Genomic DNA, 25,189 nt, shown 5'->3' with positions numbered 1-25,189 from the left:
GCGTAGAGTGGATGCATGTGCATGTGTATTGATTCAAGAGTATGTCTGTATGAGTGATTTTGCGTAAGTGTCTGTGTATGTCTCCCTGTGGGTTTGTACGAGTATGCACACCTGCATCAGTATGTCATTTTGGAGTGGGGAAACAAGCTGTCAGTCAGTGCTGGCCCCACACAGAAACACACACACACACACACACACACACACACACACACACACACACACACACACACACACACACACACACACACACACACACACACACACACACACACACACACACACACACACACACACACACACACACACACACACACACACACACACACACACACACACACACACACACACACACTCAGGCTGTAAAAAGCTCCAGAGTAGAGGAGCAGAGCCCACTCCACTCCACTCGACCGGGTCCTCGAGAGCACTGAATCAGCACGAGCAGCATTCCAGCGGACGAGATGGGCCTTCATCAAATATGGATGCCGGTCTCTCGGCATCACACACACACACTCCTGGCACACACACACTTCGCATGTATAAACACCTGACAGCGCTCGCTTATATGTCGGAAGCAGTGTGTGTGTGTGTGTGTGTGTGTGTGTGTGTGTGTGTGTGTGTGTGTGTGTGTGTGTGTGTGTGTGTGTGTGTGTGTGTGTGTGTGTGTCTATTATGGTTTGCACACCTCCAGTATGTGTAGTGGGTTAGAGGCCATATTTCAACACACTTGTCATTATGCAAGCCCTATATCAGATTTTAACAACCTATGTAATAATTAGCATGTCGTAGGCCAGTCAGTGCATGCAGTTCTGGAGTGTGAACCACATTTGTGTTCAGTTTTTTGTATCTTCTTGGGAAAAATGATCAACAATGGGAGGTACTTTTTAACTGATATACTGAAGTACTGATATTGTTCCCTTATCTATAATCACATTGTAACGCAATGGGCAGCTGTTTATATTTACTGTCTGGCATTCTAAGACATTTCACTTTGTCTCCAAGTTGGCTCGTTATGTGGATCGTGTACAGCTGTCAGTCAAGAGTTTCTTGCTAATGGTACCACTAGGAGCAGAGATTGGCCAGTGGGAATTCAAGAGACAAGGGATTGTTGTCACTGTTGTTTCAGGTTTGGGTTTTATGGGAGATGGATGCTTAAAACCCCTGTTTTATTGCCACTGGGACGTGGTTGCCGTGGAAAATGGAGGTTTCTAAGGCGCTCTGTGTTTGATCTGATCTGTGTGTGTGTTCCAATGGGCGTACCATCACATACTGTATTTTAGCATATAATATTTGAAGACATAGGCTCAACAAGTGAGAAATAGAAAGACAATTTGGCCCACCTCAATTAGATTTCAATTTAATTATATTAACACAGACATTTTGGACCTTTTTAGGTTTTTATAGTGCACTTGACTTTTACTACCGAATTTGCATAACGATCTACTCGTCTGCAAGCTGGAACCAGAGCAGCTTGAAAAGACGTCATGATGTTAGAGGCTACAGTCACTTTAGAGTGGCTGTAATCAGCACAGTCACTGCCAGTAAGGTTATAGAATAGGGCCTTGTTCAAATACTCTTAAAAGGAATCCTTCCTTCCTATCTTCTTCAACTAATTACTGATCTGACATGAAGGGATTGATGTAAGCAAGCTTTCCATTGTAATTGCACCAATTATGCCATGTCAGATGAGGGATTACTTACAAGGAAGCGAACGAGGAGAATGTATTTTTAGGAGGATTCGAACAGGGCCCTATTCTATAAACTAATCTGCCATTGCTGAGCTGATTACAGCTTCTCTGAAGCAGAACTACGTTGGGCTGAGTGACCCAAGAGTATGCGAACAGCCTTAGTCGTCTGCAGGGTGGCTTGTGGTTCTTTCCCCGTCTCCTATGTTATTGCCTTCTGGTCATTGTGATTATACACTGATCTATTCTGTTTGCCACACAATGTTTTGAATTCCACTGAGATCCTCCCGGTTGCTCTTCCTTAATGGTGTCGCCACGTTCGAAACTGTCAAAAACGCCCAGAAGGCGAAATCGGCTCTCAACGGAGCAGACATATACGCCGGCAGCTGCACCCTGAAGATCGAATACGCTCGGGTAAACACACACACTCACAAACCCACATACACACACAGTGCTCACACACACTCCACCAGGATCCCTGTGGACCCCTAACACACATGCAGCGGTGCTCTGCTCTCTCTCCCCATGCAGCCCACGCGACTCAACGTCCTCCGCAACGACAATGATAGCTGGGACTACACCAAGCCCTTTCTCGTCAGGCGAGGTACGATATCCTTCCTTCTCTGCTGAATCTCTTCCTGTACTAGGGTCGTATTCATTAGGTAGCAAACTGAAGAAAACAGACTGGAACAAGGAGAGACTACCTGGACTTGCCTAATAAGAAACGGTGATTTTAGTTCTCTGTTGCAAAACGTTTTAAACCATCCTCCGTTGCATGCTCTAATGAATACATTTGTGTGTGCGTTGTGTGTGTCACTTCTGTTTTACAAAGAGCTGATATTAAAATATGGTGAGCAGAGCAACCCTCAAATCTGTAGCCGTGGTTGTCAAACCATTTCAAAACCCTTTCAACCTTCACACTCCTACAGACGCATGATCAGTTGAGTTCCGCCATTGTGGTTTTACATTCGCTCCTTAAAAATCGGCCATGAATCTCATTTTGCCAGTTCGTCTGTTGTTTTCTCTCCAACATTTAGGCCTCAGTCTTTGTCCCTGCCTAGTCTTCTTCATTTCCTAACTAAAATGAGTCAAAATAGCCTCTCTGTTAAAAAATATATTTGTTTTCTTTCAGTCATTCGCACTTGTTCCATCAGAGAACCTTGGTAACATACATATCCTTTTGTTTTACGTATTAATTGCCAATAGAAATGTCAGATTTAGCTGTTTACCACTTCCTGTGCTTATAGTGCTGTAGCTTGCTGTTGCTTTAGCGCCCCCTACTGCTCAGTGCTGCAGGTCAGAGTGGGTACGGCCCAGTCGCCAGTGTCTAGTACAGGGTTTCCCAAACTCATCATCAAGCTTTGATTATTTGAATCAGCTGTGTAGTGCTAGGGCAAAAAAACGAAACGTACACCTAGGGGGGCCAGGACCGAGTTTGGGAAACCCTGGTCTAGTAGTACCATCACTTTCTAATCACAAATGGTATTTTATCCACTAACCCCAACGTTATCTCATCCAGATATCAAATCAAATGTTATTAGTCACACGCACCGAATACAACGGGGGTAGACCTTACATGCAGATGTGTTTACGTACTTAGTTAGGAAGAGAGACATCTGATCGTGTATACATGCTCTAAAGAAGCAAATAAATATTTTATTGCAACCAATCAATCACATTTATTTTATGAAGCCCTTTTTACATCAGCAGTTGTCACAAAGTGCTGTACAGAAACCCAGCCTAGAACTCCAAACAGCAAGCAATGCAGATGTAGAAGCACGGTGGCTAGGAAAAACTCCCTAGAAAGGCAGGAACCGAGGAAGGAACCGAGAGAGGAATAGGCTCTGAGGGGTGGCCAGTCCTGTGGAGATTATAACAGTACATGGTCATTTAGGCCAGATCGTTCTTCCAGACGTTCATAGATGACCAACGGGGTCAATAGTTTAACACCTCAGGAGTAAATGTCAGTTGGCTTTTCATAGTCAAGAAAGGATTCAATTATCTGTGAAAACAGATAAAAACAGATATATTCATGAGTGGCACGTTTCGTCACAATATTGTTTTGAATGTTCCTTTTAGGACTGATGCCCAGCTGAGCATTCTACTCAATGCAGTGTCAATGGACGCTGATGAAGATTTAGTCTAAAGTACATTACTATGGCTTTGAAACCCAATGACATTTCAAAAGGAGGCAAATCATTTTCAGGACAAGCTTTTTTTCATCATTGTGATGTCGCCGGATTTACTTTCGATACAGTATAACTTTAGATTGAGGGGAGAGCACTGACATTTTAGCTAGCTAACGTTAGCATTGCTAGCTATTTCTGGCACATTTTTGTAGCTGATGACAAAATTGCCATCTCTCTAAAACAAACTTGACAACAATGATGGCAAAGTCGTTTTCTACAAATGATTTGTCTACTTCAGCAATGTCATCGTATTTCCAGGCCACTATAATGTACATTTGATTAAACAGTCATTAGCACCAGTTCCGAAAGATTAACAATCAGACATCAATATGCTGCAGCATCTGTAGAACGTTCGTTGATAACAATGGCAACGGTGCGGACTGAGTGATAGAGGTGCAACCCATGAATATGCCTCCACTTCTATCAGTTTGTCCTTGAATAAATCTTTATGGAAACATTGGATGGTTTTATCTAATGCAGCAAGTCTTTGAAAAATGAAAACATTCATCCTTTTGCCATGGCCATGGTAGCCTACATTACATGGTACAAATGCCGACACAAAATATTGAAATACAATGAGCAAGCTCATGCCCTTGGATTTGTCAGTGTTGAGTAGGTCCAGAGAATAAAGCAACATCGATGAAAGGGCTATTGCTAATCCCCCCCCCCCCTCCACGCCCCTTTTAATCTTTCATTTGGTCATCTATCTATTTTACGACTCAATCGGTGAAAGCATAATAGAATCTGATAATAACAGACCTTGACTTTGCTGAGCCTATTCCCCTGTCCCTTCGCTGAGCCCACACCATTGAATCGATGCATATTAATTTGATATACAGTTATACAGTGCATTCGGGAAGTATTCTGACCCCTTCCCTTTTTCCACATTTTGTTACGTTACAGCCTTATACTAAAATTGATTAAATCGTTTTTCATACTCCGCAATCTACGCACAATACCCCATAATGACGAAGCGAAAACAGGTCTTTAGACATTTTTGCACATTTATAAAAAATAAAAAACAGAAATACCTTATTTAAATAAGTATTCAGACCCTTTGCTATGAGACTCGAAATTGAGCCCAGGTGCATCCTGTTTCCGTTGATCATCCTTGAGATGTTTCGACAACTTGATTAGAGTCCACCTGTGGTACATTTAATTGATTGGACATGGCTTGGGAGGCAGACACCCGTCTATATAAGGTCCCACAGTTGACAGTGCATGTCAGAGCTAAAACCAAGCCGTGAGGTCGAGGGAATTGTCGGTAGAGACAGGATTGTGTCGAGGCACAGATCTGGGGAAGGGTACCAAAAAATGTGTGCAGCATTGAAGGTCCCCAAGAACACAGTGGCCTCCATTAATCTTAAATGTAAGAAGTTTGGAACCACCAAGATTATAGCTGGCCGCCTGGCCAAACTGAGCAATCGGGGAGAAGGGCCTTGGTCAGGAAGGTGACCAAGAACCCGATGGTCACTCTGACAGAGCTCAAGAGTTCCTTTGTGGAGATAAGAGAACGTTCCAGAAGGACAACCATCTCCGCAGCACTCCACCAATCAGGCCTTTATGGTAGAGTGGTCAGATGGAAGCCCCTCCTCAGTAAAAGGCACATGACAGCCCACTTGGAGTTTTCCAAAAGGAACCTAGGACTCTCAGAACATGAGAAACAAGATTCTCTAGTCTGATGAAACCAAGATTGAACCCTTTGTCCTGAATGCCAAGCGTCACGTCTGGAGGAAACCTGGCACCATCCCTACAATGAAGCTGTTGGTGGCAGCATCATGCTGGGGGGATGTTTTTCAGCGGTAGGGACTGGGAGACTAGTCGGGATCGAGGGAAAGATGAATGGAGCGAAGTACAGAGATCCTTGATGAAAACCTGCTCCAGAACGCTCAGGACCTCAGACTGGGGTGAAGATTCACCTTCCAAACAGGACAACAACCATACGCAAACACCCACGACAAAGCAGGAGTGGCTTTGGGACAAGTCTCTGAATGTCCTTGAGTGGCCCAGCCAAAGCCTGGACTTCAACCTGATCGAACACCTCTGGAGAGACCTGAAAATAGCTGTGCAGCGACGCTCCCCATCCAACCTAACAGAGCTTGAGAGGATCTGCAGAGAAGAATGGGAGAAACTCCCCAAATACAGGTGTGCCAAGCTTGTAGCATCATACCCAAGAAGACTTGAGGCTGTAATCGCTGCCAAAGGTACTTCAACAAAGTACTGAGTAAAGGATCTGAATACTTATTCAATTTGCAAAATGTTCTAAAAACCAGTTTTTTCTTTGTCATAATGGGGTATTGTGTGTAGATTGATTATTTTTAAATACATTTTAGAATAAGGCTGTAACGTAACAAAATGTGGAAAAAGTCAAGGGGTCTGAATACTTTCCGAATGCACTGTACAATAGTGTTGTCCCCACACCAAATAGTATAACATTACAATGCTCAATAAAAGAGAACCCTTGGTCTCTGAATTTGAAATTTTCGTGTACTGGGGATGCTTTAACAATATGAGGTGCCGTAGATAGACTACAGCCCATAATCATATTCATATAAATGGGAGCATGGTTTTTAACCAAGCAGAAAGCCTGCCTTGTGTGACTTGGGCTTGATTAAACATCCGTTGGACGGTGTGATTGACATGCCAGTCCCGATTCCCATTCTCTCTCCACAAATGGAGGGTAAACAGTGTCTTATCACCCACAAGCCAGGGCTGCTTTCCAATCGATCGCCTTGCCGTATATTGGATTTGAAGGTCTGTTTGACTTTGACGGCGTCAAGGACTTTTTGCCGTGGAGTTGAAGATGTGTGGTCAGCTTCCAATTGTTTCTATTGACCGGAAGAAGGAGACGGAGAAGCAACTAGAAAAAGAGCAAGAGGTTGAGAATGAAATGCTGACATGAAAAACAGCTGAATGATAATGGATTGGAAGCTCTTTAGTGCAAACAGAGAGAAATTAAAATAGACAGCGAAATTAAGAAATTAAAACAGCACCACACAAGCCTCTTGAGCCGCAGACGGTACATTTAAATCCTAATCAGCTTGCATTTTGGGGAAATTGAAATGCTATATTCGCACTTGAGGCCCTTAACATATCCGATGCTCTTCAAAAAGGATTGTTCGGCGTATATACAGTAGCTTATTATACAAAACATAGAGAAGGACAGCGTGTAAAGAGATGTAATTCTTCTCATCAGAATCAAATAGTAGTTTATGGATGTTGTCTTTCAAACCCCTTGTTCGTTCTTTTGAGCACATTGCCTCGAAGGTACTCGGAAACATTGCCTCAAAACACAAGTAAAGTCTAGAAGTGTATTCACACCTGCAGGGGACGTGCCTTATTAAACATTTAGCTAAGACACGAGAGAGACACGTCATGTGTGTTCCACACATCTCTTACCCCTTACCTGTAAAGTAAGATACAATTTCGATAGATTTATCCCAACTACTGGGATGACGTCATTGTCAGAGGCCTCTCTCTCTCTCTCTCTCTCTCTCTCTCTCTCTCTCTCTCTCTCTCTCCCCTCCTCACTCTCTCCCGCAGTCTCTCTCTCTCTTCCTCCCCCCTCTCTCTTTCTTTCTCTCTCTCTCTCTCTCTCTCTCTCTCTCTCTCGCTCTCGCTCTCGCTCTCTTCCTCACCCCTCTCTCTTCCTCCCCTCTCTCTCTCTCTCGCTCTCGCTCTCGCTCTCTTCCTCACCCCTCTCTCTTCCTCCCCCCTCTCTCTCTCTCTCTCTCTCTCTCTCTCTCTCTCGCTCTCTCTCTCCCCTCCTCACTCTCTCCCGCAGTCTCTCTCTCTTCCTCCCCCCCTCTCTCTCTCTCTCTCTCTCTCTCTCTCTCTCTCTCTCTCTCTCTCTCTCGCTCTCTCTCTCCCCTCCTCACTCTCTCCCGCAGTCTCTCTCTCTTCCTCCCCCCTCTCTTTCATTCTCTCTCTCTCTCTCTCTCTCTCTCTCTCTCTCTCTCTCTCTCTCTCTCTCTCTCTCTCTCTCTCTCTCTCTCTCTCTCTCTCTCTCTCTCTCTCTCTCTCGCTCTCTCTCTCCCCTCCTCACTCTCTCCCGCAGTCTCTCTCTCTTCCTCCCCCCTCTCTCTCTCTCTCTCTCTCTCTCTCTCTCTCTCTCTCTCTCTCTCTCTCTCTCTCTCTCTCTCTCTCTCTCTCTCCCGCAGTCTCTCTCTCTCTTCCTCCCCCCTCTCTCTCTCTCTCTCTCTCGCTCTCTCTCTCTCTCGCTCTCTCTCTCCCCTCCTCACTCTCTCTCTCTCTCTCTCTTCCTCACCCCTCTCTCTCTCTCTCTCTCTTTCTCTCTCTCTCTCTCGCTCTCTCTCGCCCCTCCTCACTCTCTCCCGCAGTCTCTCTCTCTTCCTCCCCCCCTCTCTCTTTCTCTCTCTCTGCCACTCTGTCAGGTGAATGGCGAACCTGTCGGCTCAGTGCAGGCATCAAGGTCACTCCTCCTCTCCTCTCAGTTAATCCTTCTCCTCTCCACTCTCTTTGTGGTTTCTGTACAAATATGGCAAGCCACCAATCCCACCGGTTCCCGCCTGCCTAACTGCTCGTTTTGTACCAATTAGCTTAGCTCTGCATGAGCTCGGTCCCCCGTGGCCCGCGGGAGCTGGCGAGAAGATGGCATGTGCGTTCTTTAACTTGGCGCCGCACCTTCCATTTATGTCTGTTTGAGCAGCACCAGTTCTCTCTCGCATTGTTGAAATTAGACTTTGAAAAAAGGATGTTCAAATGATGTTCGACAGGTTGAGTCATTGGCGCTGAAAGACACGTCCGTGTGAACACACTCGCATGCTCAACAGTGCACACACACACACACAGTTTGGCACACACTCTTCTCTCAAATCCTCAGATTAACAGGGTTCACTGAGTGGATGGTTGTGCATATGTCATTGAAATACTCACGCCACCAACTCCCCCCAACACCACTAAAATGTTAAGGGTTTCCTTTCATTTCAGATGACGTTTGTTTGATGAGTAAGGGATGCAGTGAGAAAGCCTGGTCCTATATCTGCTTGTGCTGTACAGACAAAGCCCCGTAGAGGTATACAGCACAAACAGATCTGGGACCAGGCTAACAATGACAGAGGCAGTGTCCAGCAATGCTCCATATAGTAGTCTGTAACTTCATTGGGACACATTACATAAAAAAAACATTATATTGCGTATGCTTCAGTCGTAGTTCGACAGCACCTAGAGTGCGTTTGTCTGCGTCTCTGCCAGTAAGCCGCATTGGGGGAAAAGATGGACTGAAAATACCCTTGTCTTTGTTCTGTTTGTCCCTTTCCTGGTGCACAGTAAGAGGATTAGGGTAGAAGGGTGCTTAATATACCTTTTTTCATGTCAAATGCATTTTCCCTCCTGTCTGGGTCAACGTTTCCACCCGGGGCCATTGAACTGTTACTGTGATATTGTAACTGTCATTTTAACACCCCCCCCCCCCAAAACAAAACACTGTTTTACCGTTCCTCTGAAATTCACCCAAGCTCAGTCAGCCAAGGAAGAGCAATGTGTCATTTGAAGTAAAAAGGCCAAAATTTAACCGAAAGTGTATAGTTTTGTTGTTATGCCAATTACCAAACGTGTTAATTAAGCAGTGTCTAGATTTGCTGTCACTAAATCGAATCTGCTTGCGTAGCGTGGTTTTGTGGCTTTCAGTCATTCCTAGGCTGGCGTGCAAATGTGCCAATGTGTGTGTGTGTGTGTATATGTGCTTGTGCGTTAGTCCTGTGTGTGTTAGTCCTATGTGTGCATGACTGTGTCTGTTAGTCCCCATGTGTGTGTATCTGTGCGTGTCTATGCATCTCGAGTGGATGGATGTGCATTTGGCACCTGGTGGCATTGTCACTTTACATTTGCCTTACACTGTGTATTCTGTCTGCGTTGCAGAGCGAGGGAAGGGGAGACAGCGCCAGGCCATTCTGGGAGAGCATCCGTCCTCCTACAGCGACAACGGCTATGGTCAGTGTTGCTCACATTCGCTGCCTCTCTTTATCCCTCCCTCCCCCGCTCTTTCTCTCTTTTTGTCTCACGTCTCTCCTGCCCTCACTAGGCTGGACAATAAAATGAGTCAGAAATTCACCCAAGGCTGAAAAAATGGCAAAGGAACGTTGGCTAAGCTGGAACACTTGCGCGAGCCTGTAGCAAATGAATGGAATCGAACGTTCCCAGAGCCTCTTCTGTCTGGTGTGACGCTTAGAATTCCATTTTGCCTAAATGACACCAAAAAATGTCCCAGCTGCTTTGCCGTATTTTACCACGACAATCTGTTCTTTTTATTGTACCACAACAATCTGTTATTTTTATTTTACCACAACAATCTGTTCTGAAAAATAACAACTCGTGTAGAAAGTTAACATCCGCACCTCGATGGTGCCAAGTCTGCTTACGTCTGCGTAACGAGGAAGTTGGGGAAAAAATTGCAACTTTTTACTATTTCTGTTCTAGCGATCGATGACAGCAGAGTACGCTGCCCAACCTTATGTAATTAGAAAGAGGAGATTATCCTGATTAAAATGGTGTCCGACTTGAAAAAAAATCAAAAAATGTACATTGTGAGATATCTGGCGAAATATACCAGCATGCCTCTCAATAGGAAAACAATGGGGGGGAGCTCAGCGTTCCAAGGGCAAACGGTGTTTCAGAGCTAGCGTTTGATGACAACGGAGTACGCTGCCCAGCCTTACATCATTAGAAAGAGGAGATTCTCATGATTAAAAGTGTGTCCAATTTGAAAAAATCTAAATATACACATTGCAAGATATTTGGCAAAAAAGACAGACATGCCTATATTTCCCTATAGGAAGCAATGGGACGACCTCAGAGTTCCATGAGTCATTTTTTGTTGTTGTTTACATTTGAACTATCACAAAGGTGGGCAGGTCTCATTGCCAACAATAGCGAAGCAGGCATTGTGAATAGAACATTCGGAAGGCGAGTTGGTGCCACTGTGCTCAATAGAACTAATAGGAGTTGGCAGGGTGAAAAATGCCCTAAAATAAGGCCTGTTTTTTACTTCAAAACTACGGCAAGCAGCTGGGACATATGGTAAAATTATGAAACTGGGCTCTACGGTGGATGCAATTAACTCATTTTTATCAGAAAAAAGCATTACAAAAAAAGCATAAAAAATGTAATGTGTTCAGCCTACACACACACACACACACACACACACACACACACACACACACACACACACACACACACACACACACACACACACACACACACACACACACACACACACACACACACACACACACACACTCCCTCTCTCTTTATCCCTCTCATTCTGACTCATCTCTCTTTCTCCGTCTCTCACTCCCTCTCTCAGCATCTCTCTCTCGGTCCCTCACTCCCTCTCTCAGCATCTTTCTCTCCTTCCACCTTTCTTTCTCCCAGCATCTCCCTTTCTCGGTATCCCTCTCTGACTCATCATCTCTCTCTTTCTCAGAATCTCTCATTTTCTCTCTTTATCATTCTGTCTCACCACGTCTACAGTATCTCTTTTCTTTCCCATCCCTCTCTTAATCCATCCATCCATCCATCCATCCATCCATCCATCTCTCTCTCTCTCTCTCTCTGTGTGACTGTCATTGTGCATCTGGGCTTTGGGTATCCTGTAATTAAGCTCCAACACCCACAGACACTTACATCTGGGGGAGGTGGTGGAGGTTGGATGGATGGATTTGAAAAACAGGGGGGTCCTGTGGTCTCTACATATGTGTGTGTGTCATACAGTCATTGGTGTGCGTGAGTGTGTATATATGTGTCAGGAGTTTAGAAAGAGTTTAGAAAGAGCGTAATGATGTGATGTGAGCGGCCGCTCTTGAAGGCACTTGGTAATTAGCAAGATCTGCAGGGGAAACGGGGTGCAGCGGTGTAGAAGGCACTTGTCATCTCCCGTCTGGATTACTGCAACTCGCTGTTGGCTGGGCTCCCTGCCTGTGCCATTAAACCCCTACAACTCACCCAGAACGCCGCAGCCCGTCTGGTGTTCAACTTTCCCAAGTTCTCTCACGTCACCCCGCTCCTCCGCTCTCTCCACTGGCTTCCAGTTGAAGCTCGCATCCGCTACAAGACCATGGTGCTTGCCTACGGAGCTGTGAGGGGAACGGCACCTCCGTACCTTCAGGCTCTGATCAGGCCCTACACCCAAACAAGGGCACTGCGTTCATCCACCTCTGGCCTGCTCGCCTCCCTACCTCTGAGGAAGTACAGTTCCCGCTCAGCCCAGTCAAAACTGTTCGCTGCTCTGGCACCCCAATGGTGGAACAAACTCCCTCACGACGCCAGGTCAGCGGAGTCAATCACCACCTTCCGGAGACACCTGAAACCCCACCTCTTTAAGGAATACCTAGGATAGGATAAAGTAATCCTTCTAACCCCCCCCCCCCCTTAAAAGAGTTAGATGCACTATTGTAAAGTGGTTGTTCCACTGGATATCATAAGGTGAATGCACCAATTTGTAAGTCGCTCTGGATAAGAGCGTCTGCTAAATGACTTAAATGTAAATGTAAATGTAAATGTAGAAAATGGTCTTGGACTTTTCTTTAGTACTGCTGGAATTGTTTACCCTTCTTCATGGGGGGCTGGAGGGGGGGGGGTTGCACTGTCATCTCAACCATCCCCAATAAGGTCATCCTATGTCTGTGACAGCTTTTTCTTGTTCTTTCTTTCTTTCTCTATCTCTCTCTCTCTCTCTGCCCCCCTCTGTCTCTCTCTGCCCCCTCTGTCTCTCCCTCTCTCACACACACTCTCTCTCACTCTATTTCTTTCTCTCCCTCTCTTTCTATCTCTCTCTCTCTTTCTCTCCTGCCCCTCTCTCTCCATCTCTCTCTCTCTCTATCCCCCTACCCTCATCCCCCCCTTTTCTATTTCTCACTTTCTCTCATTGTCTTATTCGCTCCCTCTCACTCTCTCTCTCTCCCCCGCTCTTCAGGGTCACACTGCCCCCTGCTGCCCCTGCCCAGCAATAACAGGTACAAGAGGAGCTCTCCCCATGACTCCCAGGAGGTGGTTGCATACCCCCTGCCCCAGACCTCCTCCTATATGGGCCACGCCTCCAGCTCGTCAGTTGCCATGGTGAGCGGCCTGCACCCCGCCAAGATGAACTGCACCCGCATCTTCAACCTCTTCTGCCTGTACGGGAACATTGAGAAGGTCAGTGTCGGCGTCTGTTTTCACACGAGACGAAAGCTACAGTCTGCGATTCAAAAAACATCATTAATTTAAAAGTTTAAAAAAATGGATGTATCAATCCTGGATTGCCTCTTTAAATGAGACGGCTGAGGTCAGTAGAGTGACAGCTAGTGTGACTAAGGGGTGGATGCAATCAAGTTGCCATGGCAATCTTTATGCTGTAGCTTTGGTTACAGAATGACTGCCAGCAACCTACCACTGTGAGGGGAGTACCTACCAGTTTGATTCAATTGAACCCTGACCTGTAATATGTTTTAGAGTGAGACTTATTCCATCTGGTCTCTGTATTAACGTGGATAAAAACAAAAGTGTGCTTAGTGATTAGTTGACAAATGTAATCAAGTGTGCTGGTACTGTAGTACTGGCGTACTCGAAGAGAAGCCATTAGTAGGTGAAATGCAAAACTAACCCAAGGTCAGCGTCACCTAGTACAATATCGGACGGTCTGTATGGATTCACAGTGATGCCATTCAGTCTTATTTACGCCCCCCCCCCAGGTGAAGTTTATGAAGAGTGTCCCGGGCACCGCACTGGTAGAGATGGGAGACGAGTACGCAGTGGACCGATCCATCACACACCTCAACAGCATCAAGGTGTTCAGCAAGAGGCTCAACGTCTGGTGAGGAGGCTACACGTTTCACCTTTTGACCCCCACTACCCTGAACCCTAGCTTGATGAGCGTGACGTTCATCTTTCCTCCATTCCTCGTGTCCTCTCTCTCCTTGCCTCCTTCTCTAAATACATTGGAAGAACAGGTGTAAGGGAAGCACCTTGGACCTTCTCCTCAAATGCGTTTTGAGAAGGAGGCGGGAAGAGAGGATGCGAGGCCATTCTTTGAAAGAGAAAACTATTACCGTCATCATTATCATCAATTTGTCGCTGAGCAAGTTTTGGTTTTGTGAATCTTCGAAGCGTTAGGAAAAAAGGACGGAGGAGGTACACAAAGGCCTTATTCGTCTCGACAGCGTTGGCTGTTTAGAGGCTCTGTGTGGGTTGCGTTGAGTCGTCCTATCGAATTGGCAGCCTCCATCCATCAGAATAATGAATTGCCTAAGCTGCTAGATCCAGTTTAGATGAGTCTTTCGTTCGGCTCCGCTGGGATTCAACCCTGCCGCAAGGAATTCAAACAGCATTTCATTATGTTGGCGGACGGCCCACCAGTTACTGACTGCACACCCAATCTGAAGGCGCTGTCTGTAACATGCTATATGTTGTGAAAGAGATGGATGTCGTGGCATGAAATACATATTTTTCTATAGCATGCTATAAACAATTCCCCAAATAGTATAGCATGTTACAATACAAACAATGGCCGAATAATTATAGCATGTTAAAAATGGCGCTGCAATAGCCATCTCTAGGCCTCTGAATGAGAGACTGCATAGCATTGAAAAACTCAAAGGGCATTTCATAAATCCCCTTCAACCCGTTGGGACTTAGTCTCTCGCAGCACTAAGCCGATACATACCTAACCTCTCGCTCCCCTCGGCCCTTGAGAGCCAATTTGTTATTAGAGGGTCAAGACAGGTTTTTTTTTAATGTTTACTCTTCCTGTCCCTATCTGTACCTTGGCCTCATGAATGTATAAACCCCCATTTTTAAAGTGCTTCCTTTTTGTTCACCCACTATAGGAGAGCTGGAAACATAGAATTACATATAGATGATCTATGGCTGCAAACCTAGCAGCTGTGTTCCTCTCCCATCTATATACCTATCTGTCTATTCATCCCTCCCTTCCTTCCCTTCCTCGATCTTTCCCTCCCTCCAGTGTGTCCAAGCAGCACGCGGTCATCCCCAGTCAGGTGTTTGAGCTGGAGGACGGCAGCAGCAGCTACAAGGACTTCGCCATGACCCGGAACAACCGCTTCAGCAGCGCGGGCCAGGCGTCCAAGAACATCATCCAGCCGCCCGCCGCTGTGCTGCACTTCTACAATGTCCCGCCCTGCATCACCGAGGACGAGCTGCAGAGGGTGGGTGTGGAGGGGAGGGAAGGGGGGAGGGAAGGAAGGGGTGGCTGTTTAGGCTGGAATGGCGACTGATGTCTAGAGAGGTGGGAGGTGGGGGTAAGGGGAGGTTGAATGCTTTCTATAGTGGAATTAAATGTTTAGATGACCCTGATAATGGGTAGCAGGAGACACCTGCCTATAGGGTAGAGAAGACACAAGCAAGTGGGGAGATAGTTCTTAACATTTTAATAAACAGTCATTCAAATGTTTGCAATATGTCAAGTTATTTGGCCCCAGACAGACAACAGCCCAGTGGCCCTCCAAGACCAGGTTTGAATAACACTGGCCTGTAAGAAGCCTATTTCTTGTCCAGTGTTGAGATTCATATCGTAACATCGCCATCTAGTGGATAACATATACAAAACACTGAATGAAGCAATGTTGACGCACTAGCTGAACCTTTTCTGTCGTGTGCTTTATGTTTAGTTATGTACAGAGCAGGATGTACCCGGTTTCACCAAGTTCAAAGTCTTCGATGCGAAACGTAAGTGCTCATTTCATTCATTGTGTTGGACTAAATGGACATTATATGACATGAGTCAATTCAGTAGAGGTACTAGTCATAGACGTTCAGCTGTTTTTCTAAATAATGTGTCAGCAACTGCTTGGCACCTAGATTAGAAATGTAATTCATAAGGAATAATATAAATAGATAAAGAGTATTCTACTATGACTGATATGAATAGACCATTATGAATGCTTTCCTATAAATGCTTATAAATGCTTTCAAAATGATCATACATGTTTTAAATGCTTATGAATTGTAATGCATGTCAACGTTTACAAATGATAAAATACTTATTTATGTGTATTCATGACAGTTATTATAAAGCGCTACTGACATATTATTTATTATTAACACTTTTATTAAGCACTTTCACATGTTTTCTTTTCAAGTTGGTGGATGTTTTCCCCTCTCCCTTCTAGCCAGCTCCAAAACTATCTCAGGCTTATTCGAATTTGACAACAAGACACACGCTGTGGAGGTTCTGACAGTCCTCAACCACCACCAGATCAGAATTCCAAGTAAGTACTGTGTCCTACTCCGGAGAGAATGACATCCGAATGCTTGCTTCAATAACAGAAGAAAAAAAAGAGCGAGAGATGACGAGAGAATGGTAGAAAGAGAATGTGTCACAAGACAGTAGGCTGATTTCAAACCTCTGGCAACACCATATGTGCACCAGAGACCGCAGCCCTAGACAATCGCTAGAGAACCAATGCCACCTCCTCTGTCTCTTTTAAATGACATCTTCGAGACATTTAACATGGTTCTGACTGCAACTATCCACCCCAAAAAAGAAAAATAAGGTTGGGGAAAAACACGCTGGTTGACTTGGACATACAAGACGAACTGGCACAGAGAGACAGGAAACACCGGGATAAATACACTGGTACAGAGAGACAGGAAACACCGGGATAAATACACTGGTACAGAGAGACAGGAAACACCAGGATAAATACACTGGGGAAAACAAGATGAACTGGTACAGAGAGACAGGAAACACAGCGATAAATACACTGGGGAAAACAAGACGAACTGACACAGAGAGACAGGAACACAGGGATAAATACACTGGGGAAAACAAGACGAACTGACACCGAGAGACAGGAAACACAGGGATAAATACACTGGGGAAAACAAGACGAACTGGCACAGAGAGACAGGAAACACAGGGATAAATACACTGGGGAAAACAAGACGAACTGGCACAGAGAGACAAGAAACACAGGGATAAATACACTGGGGAAAACAAGACGAACTGGCACAGAGAGACAGGAAACACAGGGATAAATACACTGGGGAAAACAAGCGACACCTGGAGGGGGTGGAGACAATAACGAGGACAGGTGAAACAGATCAGGGTGTGACAAGTACTGTATATGGAGACTTTTTAATGCCAAAAATATGGGGTTAAATACATGTAAAAAATTAAAATAAATGTTTCCTGATATTTCTTATATCTTTCAGATGTAGGAGAGACATTTTAGAAAAAAACAGCCTTTTTATATTTTGGGGGGGGGGGGGGGGCTGTCTGTTGTTCCATGTAGTGAATCTGTTAATAAATACGTTTGAATGGGCAGTAAGGCCCAAAATAATTTTCATCAAATATATATAGAAATATTTATTTGGGATACTTCAAGGGGTCATAAAATTCTAAACCAATAGCAAATTGATCCTTGGTATGACCTTCTTAAAACAAATACATATAGCTTATAGCTTAGTAGAAGCTAGTTTCGACAGGGCTTAGACTGTTTAGTCCCAAAAATAAGGGGTTAAATACATATTTCAAAACATATATGTATATAAATGTTTCCTGATCTTTCTTATATCTCTCAGATATAGGAGAGACATCCCAACAAACATCTTATTGATATTTTGTTGGGACGATCTGTTGTTCCATGTAGTGAATCTGTTATTCAATGCGTTTGTATGGTCTAATAGCAGTAAAGGCCCCAAAAAACAATTAGACATGAAGGGGTCTTAAAATCGTAAATCAAACAGCTAAATGATCCTTGGTATGACCTTCTTAAAACAATTCCATATAGCTTAGCTTAGTGGAACCCCCCCGGCTTAGACAGGGCTTAGACTCTTAAAGGGTTAACAAAACAACTATGCTACCTAAGCATAATGTTAATAATCAATAGCTGACTAGCACAGTCTGATTGCATAGAACCCCACCAGAAAAGTATACGGTGGTTGAAATGTATATGTTAACATTCATTCTGATACTGTAGGCCACATCTAAAATTACACTTAGCACACCTAAGGCTGTGTTTAGACACTAATTGGTCTTTTGACCAATCACATCAGATCTTTTCACCAGATCTTTTTCAGGGCTAATTCGATTGCCAAAAAGAGCAATTAGTGAGAATTTTGGGGGGGAATTTGGCCTCTCGTCCAAACGCAGCCGAAGTGACTTTCATTGTAAACCCTTGTTTTTTCACTCAGATTTGAACCTTATAGAGGACATAATGTTGGAGGAAGTATCACTAACCTGTAGCATGGAGTAAAGCTAGGTAGTAATACTAGCTTGTGCATGTCATTAAGAGGTGCTTACCTTCACTCTTAAGGTAAGGTGCTTATCTCCACTCCATGCTACAGGCTGCATTACACATCTTTTTGAGGGGTTTCCCTAATAAAACTCCAACAGTCGTACTGTAGGTTGGTGGAAATGATGTTGAATAATAAACTACGTTTATCAATCGGACTCGGATTATTATGTGAATACATGCAATAGACTCTGTGCGTCTCTGGAGGATCGAGCACGACGGTGAATCATTGCATCACCCGACTCAGAATGACTGTAATGAACCTGTGTCTATCTTGCACCGTTATGCAATTCCTAAGAGGCTAGATGCAAATAGCTAATCCTCGCGACCGATCTTCCAGCATTCATTTATTGAGGCAAGCAGCTCGGGAATGTCAAGTTGGTACCCAAGCATGTGCTATGTGTTTAGTGTAATTAACAACTATCAGATTAAAGGCAAATAGTCAATCAAATAATTACTCTGTAAAACAATGTATTAGTCATGAAATAATTGACACTCAAACATGACAGTGTACATGAAATACTTGATACATTACAGAATGGCACGGAGTAAATGATCATCGCCAATAGGCTAAGACTTAACGTGTTTACACATGTCGTCGGTTCAGAATCATCTCTAAGAGGGGGGGGAAACGATGTGTTTCTGATACACATAGGAGCTTGGTAGCAAGTTCTCAAAGTATGAGCGGGTTCCCTCCCCTCTTAACCAAATTCAAGCGGGGAACGTACCCCAACCTGAATGAACACTTAACACTTTGCTCGTGAAAACAAAAGGCAGGAACAACACACCCAGATTCTTATTTGATCAACTCTAATCAATGTTAATGTTATGACCAGAAAACAGAAATGTGCCTGATAACCCATCAACCCAATATAAAAAATGTTGTCTCTTTTTAAATGTTTTATTTAACCATTATTTAACAAGGCAAATCAGTTAAGAACAAGTTCTTATTTACAATGACGGCCAAACCCTAACCCGGATGATGCTGGGCCAATTGTGCGCCGCCCTATTGGACTCCTAATCACGGCCAGTTGTGATACAGCCTGGAATCAAACCAGGGTCTGTAGTGACACCTCTAGCCCTGAGATGCAGTGCCTTACACCGCTGCGCCACTCGGGAGCAGTCCAGTTACTTTAAAAAAAAATACATCAACCAGAAAACATACAATGCAATAAGACATATCAAAATGAGCGGCTCTTTATAAGCTCTTGAAACAAACCAAACACTACAATTGAATTCACACGGTAACAGTCGTCACTCCTCTCCTGGCATCGTGACCCCCAGGACTTCCGTGGGAACGTCTCATCCTGGAGATTGTCACGGTGAAGGTGCGGCTCTCTCTTGTGAGATGCAAATATACATCCGGACGATGCCCGATAGAAGCAACATGCCGGGCTAGCCGCTAAACGCCTCTTCATCACTGGCCTTCATCATCGTTCGCATTTGTTCACTTTCTCTATTTATCGACTACAATACAAGTGAAATACATTTTTTTGTTTTATTCTTCCCTTGTGTTCCTCCCCTACACAGCAGTTATTCACCTTCACACTGGCTCACAACGCAAACGAAAGCCAATAGACAAAACAAAAATGGAACCCCCCCCAAACACCTCCATTGTGTGCTTTCATTTTTTTCTTTTTGTGGCAGAGGAGGAAAATTGCAGGAGAAAGTTTTGTTTTCTCTCATAATAATGGCATTCATACAGAGAGCCTCACGCCATAGTCTCTTTGTGGGTGGCAGGCCTAAGGTCCCAGTTAGCTGAAAAAAAGTCAGAATACAGAATATAAGGAGTAACCCCTTGAGGCAACACAACACACACACAAACACTCACTCCATCGTTTGCTCACTCACACATCATATTCAAATACATTTATACTGACTCTGCACCTCCCGCACACCTACTCACATGCAAGTTGCTGCTACTTTGTTTATATTATGTCCTGTTGCCTAGTCACCTTACCCCTATACATATCTACCTCCATCACTCCAGTATCCATTCACATGTAAATATGGTATTGGTACTGACTTAAAAAAAAATATTACCTGTATATAGTATGCTTCATTGTACTTGTGCATGTGACATTAAACCTTGAAACATGATCCCGACTAGTAAAGACCAGGCATTCAGTTAAAATGTTGATACATAAAGAGACATGACATATTATAAGCATTATTATAAGACATTATAAAGGCTTGTGCATGCTTATAACAAGTAGTAAACAATTACACCTGCAGGCTACATCCCCTGTGATCTAGGAAATCTTTGGAACAAATGTTGCTACCAAGTGTTTATCAAAGTTAGCTACATCTCATAGATCCTGTCTCTTTAAAAAAAACACTCTGTAACACTTTACTTAAGAAGTTGGCCTTTTATATGGAGTGGTTTCAGAATCTTTCGCTGGCTAACTTACTGCCTCTGCTTCATGAAATATCCCAACGGGGCATTGCTCAAACTGACTCTAGTGTCAACACATGATTATTTAGAGCAAATGTTCATACACACGCATACGCACAAATACACACACGCACGTGCACACGCACGCGCGCACACACACACACACACACACACACACACACACACACACACACACACACACACACACACACACACACACACACACACACACACACACACACACACACACACACACACACACACACACACCCCTCAAAGTAAATGTATAGAGTTAAACATGTGTGCAAGTCGTGTGTATTTTTTTATCCTCTCCTCATCCCTTCATCGTATTCTGTCTCTCCGTCTGCAGATGGTTCCAACCCTTACACCCTCAAGCTTTGCTTCTCCACTTCCTCACACCTCTGAGACCCGGAAAACCAAGATGGCCGCCGCACTAGTTCGGCCATCAACAAGGGGAGAAGCGGATGGGGGAGAAAGGAAGAGCACCTGACAAAGGAGAACGAAAAGAAACAACGCAAGGGTGGTTAGTCCACACACTTTTTCGGACCTGAGAATGGAAAGGCGGGGTGTTAAAAAACACTCAAGATCATTTCTCCCCCTCATATGAACTATTTTAATGGATTCTTTTTGTTGTCTTTTTTCCTTTATTTACAAAAATGATTTGAAGGAGCTGCGAGTGGTTTGGCTGACAGTTGTAACTGACAGAGGGAGAGGAAAGCCCAACTATGCATCCTGGCAGGGCTGCTTACTCTGCACCACAATTGATTTGACATTTCCTGTGCTGACTTGCCGAATTTGACTTCTGTCTTTTTATTGTGTGACCTATTTTAGTGGTCGAAAGACAGTGGCCTACGGTCCGTTTTAATTCCTAAGCTGATGTCGATGGCCAGTGGCCAGTTTTACAACTTTCAGACGATTCCCAAAGTTGGACCATGAGAACTGTATACCCAGTTTTTCCCCTATATTAGTTTCTTCCTTAGGCGGGATGCAAAAGCCCTCGAAGCAACATCTAGGGCAGCTGGGATAAAAAATTACAAATTGAAACCAATGGAGGGCAAATCAATTTCGGCGGTGGAGGGCTGCTCTAGCTAGGGGAAACACTGGTGGAAACTAGTGGAAATGTGTGTGCCTAACTCTGCAATATAAGAGATTACTCAGTGTTTGTAAATGAACAACCCGTCCACATTATAGTGTACATATGTGTGTATAGCAGTTGAGTGGGTGTCCGGGCGCTATGTTAATAAGAGCAGTTCCTTATGGAAAAAACACAATTTTACATGTGAATTGTTCCAAGAAAACACATGTGAAATCATATGATTTTCCACATGTGAAATCATGTGTTTTTTCTGTAAGGATTGTTTCTACATTTTTTCTGTCGATGGTCCTCTTCTTTGGAGGACCATTTGAATTAAAACTAAAATGAACACTTGAGACTTGTGTCAGAAGTCGGAGTCAGCTTACACTCTGATGGTCAACAGCAACCCGCCATGTCGGTCCCTGGATCTAGGGTTGGGAAACACTGAATCAGAGGGGTGAAATACTCAGCCACTACGACACGTCTGTCTTCTCTCAAGACGACATTTTTTGAAGAGGACATTTGCTTTTCCCAAACTGTGTTTCAAGAGTTCCAAACACTGAAGGTCCGTGCGGGTTGTATGTATTTAGTGTTATACTGTGTCTCCATGTTTGTACTTGGCACACCACCACCATGTCTGAAGAATTCACTGTGAGCATGTGCAGAAATTAAAACATTTGCCAGTCGATACACAACAAGGTCATTTTATTCCCATTCCAATACGTGCTTATCCAATCAGCATACATATGTCCAGTTCTGGTAACACTTTGCAATAAGGTTACCTTTAAGGGGTTATAGTTTGTTTAATATTGAATTAAACATTTATAGAACATTATATCTCTACTAAATGCCATTTGAACAATGAGAACAGTGAGTCTTTTTGAGATTTCTGTTGCTTTGTCATGTTTCGTGATACAGAGAGTGAAATTCATCCGTTTAGCAAGGTCAAGGTAGGACTGTCAGTTCCTGATTAGAATTTGGTGTCCTGACGTCTGGGTCACAGGGTTATGGGAAACACTTTTACACTTCAGACTGTTTTAAGTGATGTGTAAGCAATTAAGCAGGCAAATCATATTATGATTACAAGCCAAATTATTTTAGGATATAGTCGTCGTCGATATTGGTCGCATCTTGGCATCAGGCTGGTCCTCACAGTGAAAAGGTTTGCAAAGCGTCTTGCTTGAAAAAGCAATTGACAAACTATCTATCTATATACAGTACATTCGGAAAGTATTCAGACACCTTGACTTTTTATACATTTTGATACGTTACAGACCTTATTCTAAAATTGATTAATAAAATAAATCGTTTTTTCCCCTCATCAATCTACACACAATAATGACAAAGCAAAAACAGGTTTTTAGAAATGTATTCAAAATAGAAAACTGAAATATCACATTTACATAAGTATTCAGACCCTTCACTCAGTACTTTGTTGAAGCACCTTTGTCAGCGATTACAGCCTCGAGTCTTCTTGGGTATGACGCTACAAGCTTAAAACACCTGTATTTGGGGAGTTTCTCCCATTGTTCTCTGCAGATCCTCTCAAGCTCTGTCAGGTTGGATGGGGAGCATCGCTGCACAACTATTTTCAGATCTCTCCAGACATGTTCGATCGGTTTCAAGTCCGGGCTCTAGCTGGGCCACTCAAGAACATTAAGAGACTTGTCCCTAAGCCACTCATGTGTTGTCTTGGCTGTCTGCTTAGGGTTGTTGTCCTGTTGGAAGGTGAACCTTTGCCCCAGTCTGAGGTCCTGAGCGCTCTGGAGCAGGTTTTCATAAAGGATCTCACTTTACTTTGCTCCGTTCATCTTTCCCTCGATCCTGACTAGTCTCCCAGTCCCTGCCGCTGAAAAACATCCCCACAGCATGATGCTGCCACCACCATGCTTCACCGTAGGGACTGTTCCAGGTTTCTTCCAGACGTGACGCTTGGCATTCAGGACAAAGAGTTCAATCTTGGTTTCATTAGACCAGAGAATCTTGTTTCTCATGGATCTGAGAGTCATTTAGGAGCCTTTTGGCAAACTCCAAGCGAACTGTTATGTGCCTTTTACTGAGGAGTGGCTTTCGTCTGGCCACTCTACCATAAAGGCCTGATTGGTGGAGTGCTGCAGAGATGGTTGTCCTTCTGGAATGTTCTCCCATCTCCACAGAGGAACTCTGGAGTTCTGTCAGAGTGACCATTGGGTACTTGGTCAACTCCCTGACCCAAGGACCTTCTCCCCCGATTGCTCAGCTCTAGGGCTTGGTGGTTCCAAACTTCTTCCATTTAAGAATGATGGAGTCCACTGTGTTCTTGGCGACCTTCAATGCTGTATAAGTTTTTTAGGACCCTTCCCCAGATCTATGCCTCGACACACACCTGCCTTGGAGCTCTACGGACAATTACTTTAACCTCAGGGCTTGGTTTTTGCTCTGACATGCTCTGTCAACTGTCAGACCTTATCTAGACAGGTGCGTGCCTTTCCAAATCATGTCCAATCAATTGAATTTACCACAGGTGGACTCCAATCAAGTTGTAGAATAATCTCAAGGATGATCAATGGAAACAGGATGCACCTGAGCTCAATTTGGAGTCTCATAGCAAAGGGTCTGAATACTTATGTAAATAAGGTATACTTGTCTTATTTTGAATACATTTGCAAAAATTTCTAAAAATCAGTTTTTGCTTTGTCATTATGGGGTATTGTGTGTAGATTGAAAAATGTATGTAATCGATTTTAGAGTAAGGCTGTAACGTAACACAATTTGGAAAAAGGGGAAGGGGTCTGAATATTTTCCCGAATGCACTGTAGCTCTGAGTTACATTATCCAGAACAGTGATTTCCAGACATTTCCTTGAGTACCCCCAGTTGCTCCATTTATTTGATCTATTCCTGTACCAGCGCACCTGATTCAACTGATCAACTAATCACGTTTTTATTTAGTTGGATCAGGGATGCTAGTACTAGAATAGATCCAATATGTGGAATAGCGGGGGGGGTCCTCAAGCAGAGGTTTGTTAAGCACTGATGTTGGTACTTTGGGGAAAAAATGATCTAGAGACCATCCATCTGTATCTCTGCTCTGTATTCAACTATAACCACGGGGGCCCATGGCAGTGGCTCCTGCCCGGCTGCCCCTCTGGTCTTGGGCTCTTGAGGAGATGTGCGTGGGGTAAACACAGCTGTGTCCCGAAAAGACCAAACCCACTCTGCATGTCTGTGTGCTTCAGTGACGCATGAAAAGCAACCAGTCTGGCCTCCCTTATTTCCCTCTCTTCTCTTTTTTCACACTTCCCTGGCTGTAGCAATCCCTGTTTTTCTCACCAGGCCACGGAAGGAGTGTTGTATGGCATCAAAGCTCGTTTGGAGGTTTGTTAACACAGTGTCCAAAGAAGGGCCAGATGTATACAGTGTGGTGTTGTCTGCGTAGAGGTGGATCAAAGAATCACCCGCAGCAAGAGCGACATCATTGATATTTACAGAGAAAAGAGTCGGCCCGAGAATTGAACCCTGTGTCACCCACATAGAGACTGCCAGAGGTCCGGACAACAGGCCCTCCGATTTGACACTCAGAAGTTCTATTGAGCC

General features: G+C 44.2%; 1 protein-coding gene across 2 annotated transcripts in view; it reads left to right on the top strand.

Annotated features, from left to right (window-relative positions):
• LOC139566973 (heterogeneous nuclear ribonucleoprotein L-like) overlaps window positions 1-24,228 on the top strand; it is a 62,606-nt gene extending 38,378 nt beyond the window's left edge. The window contains exons 5-13 of one of the 2 annotated variants that reach the window (XM_071388364.1): window positions 2,000-2,096; window positions 2,214-2,286; window positions 9,752-9,823; window positions 12,804-13,024; window positions 13,561-13,682; window positions 14,832-15,033; window positions 15,496-15,553; window positions 15,967-16,095; window positions 20,889-24,228. In XM_071388364.1, the coding sequence (XP_071244465.1) occupies window positions 2,000-2,096; window positions 2,214-2,286; window positions 9,752-9,823; window positions 12,804-13,024; window positions 13,561-13,682; window positions 14,832-15,033; window positions 15,496-15,553; window positions 15,967-16,095; window positions 20,889-20,944 (1,030 nt within the window). In that variant the 3' untranslated portion in view covers window positions 20,945-24,228. The remainder of the gene's footprint in view (window positions 1-1,999; window positions 2,097-2,213; window positions 2,287-9,751; window positions 9,824-12,803; window positions 13,025-13,560; window positions 13,683-14,831; window positions 15,034-15,495; window positions 15,554-15,966; window positions 16,096-20,888) is intronic. The other variant, XM_071388365.1, reaches the window with a different exon arrangement.
• Window positions 24,229-25,189: the final 961 nt, after the last annotated feature.

This window comes from Salvelinus alpinus, unplaced genomic scaffold (assembly GCF_045679555.1).
Source record: "Salvelinus alpinus unplaced genomic scaffold, SLU_Salpinus.1 scaffold_40, whole genome shotgun sequence".
In the NCBI taxonomy this organism is placed as follows: Eukaryota; Metazoa; Chordata; class Actinopteri; order Salmoniformes; family Salmonidae; genus Salvelinus; species Salvelinus alpinus.
This window is presented reverse-complemented; position numbering and strand designations above follow the sequence as displayed.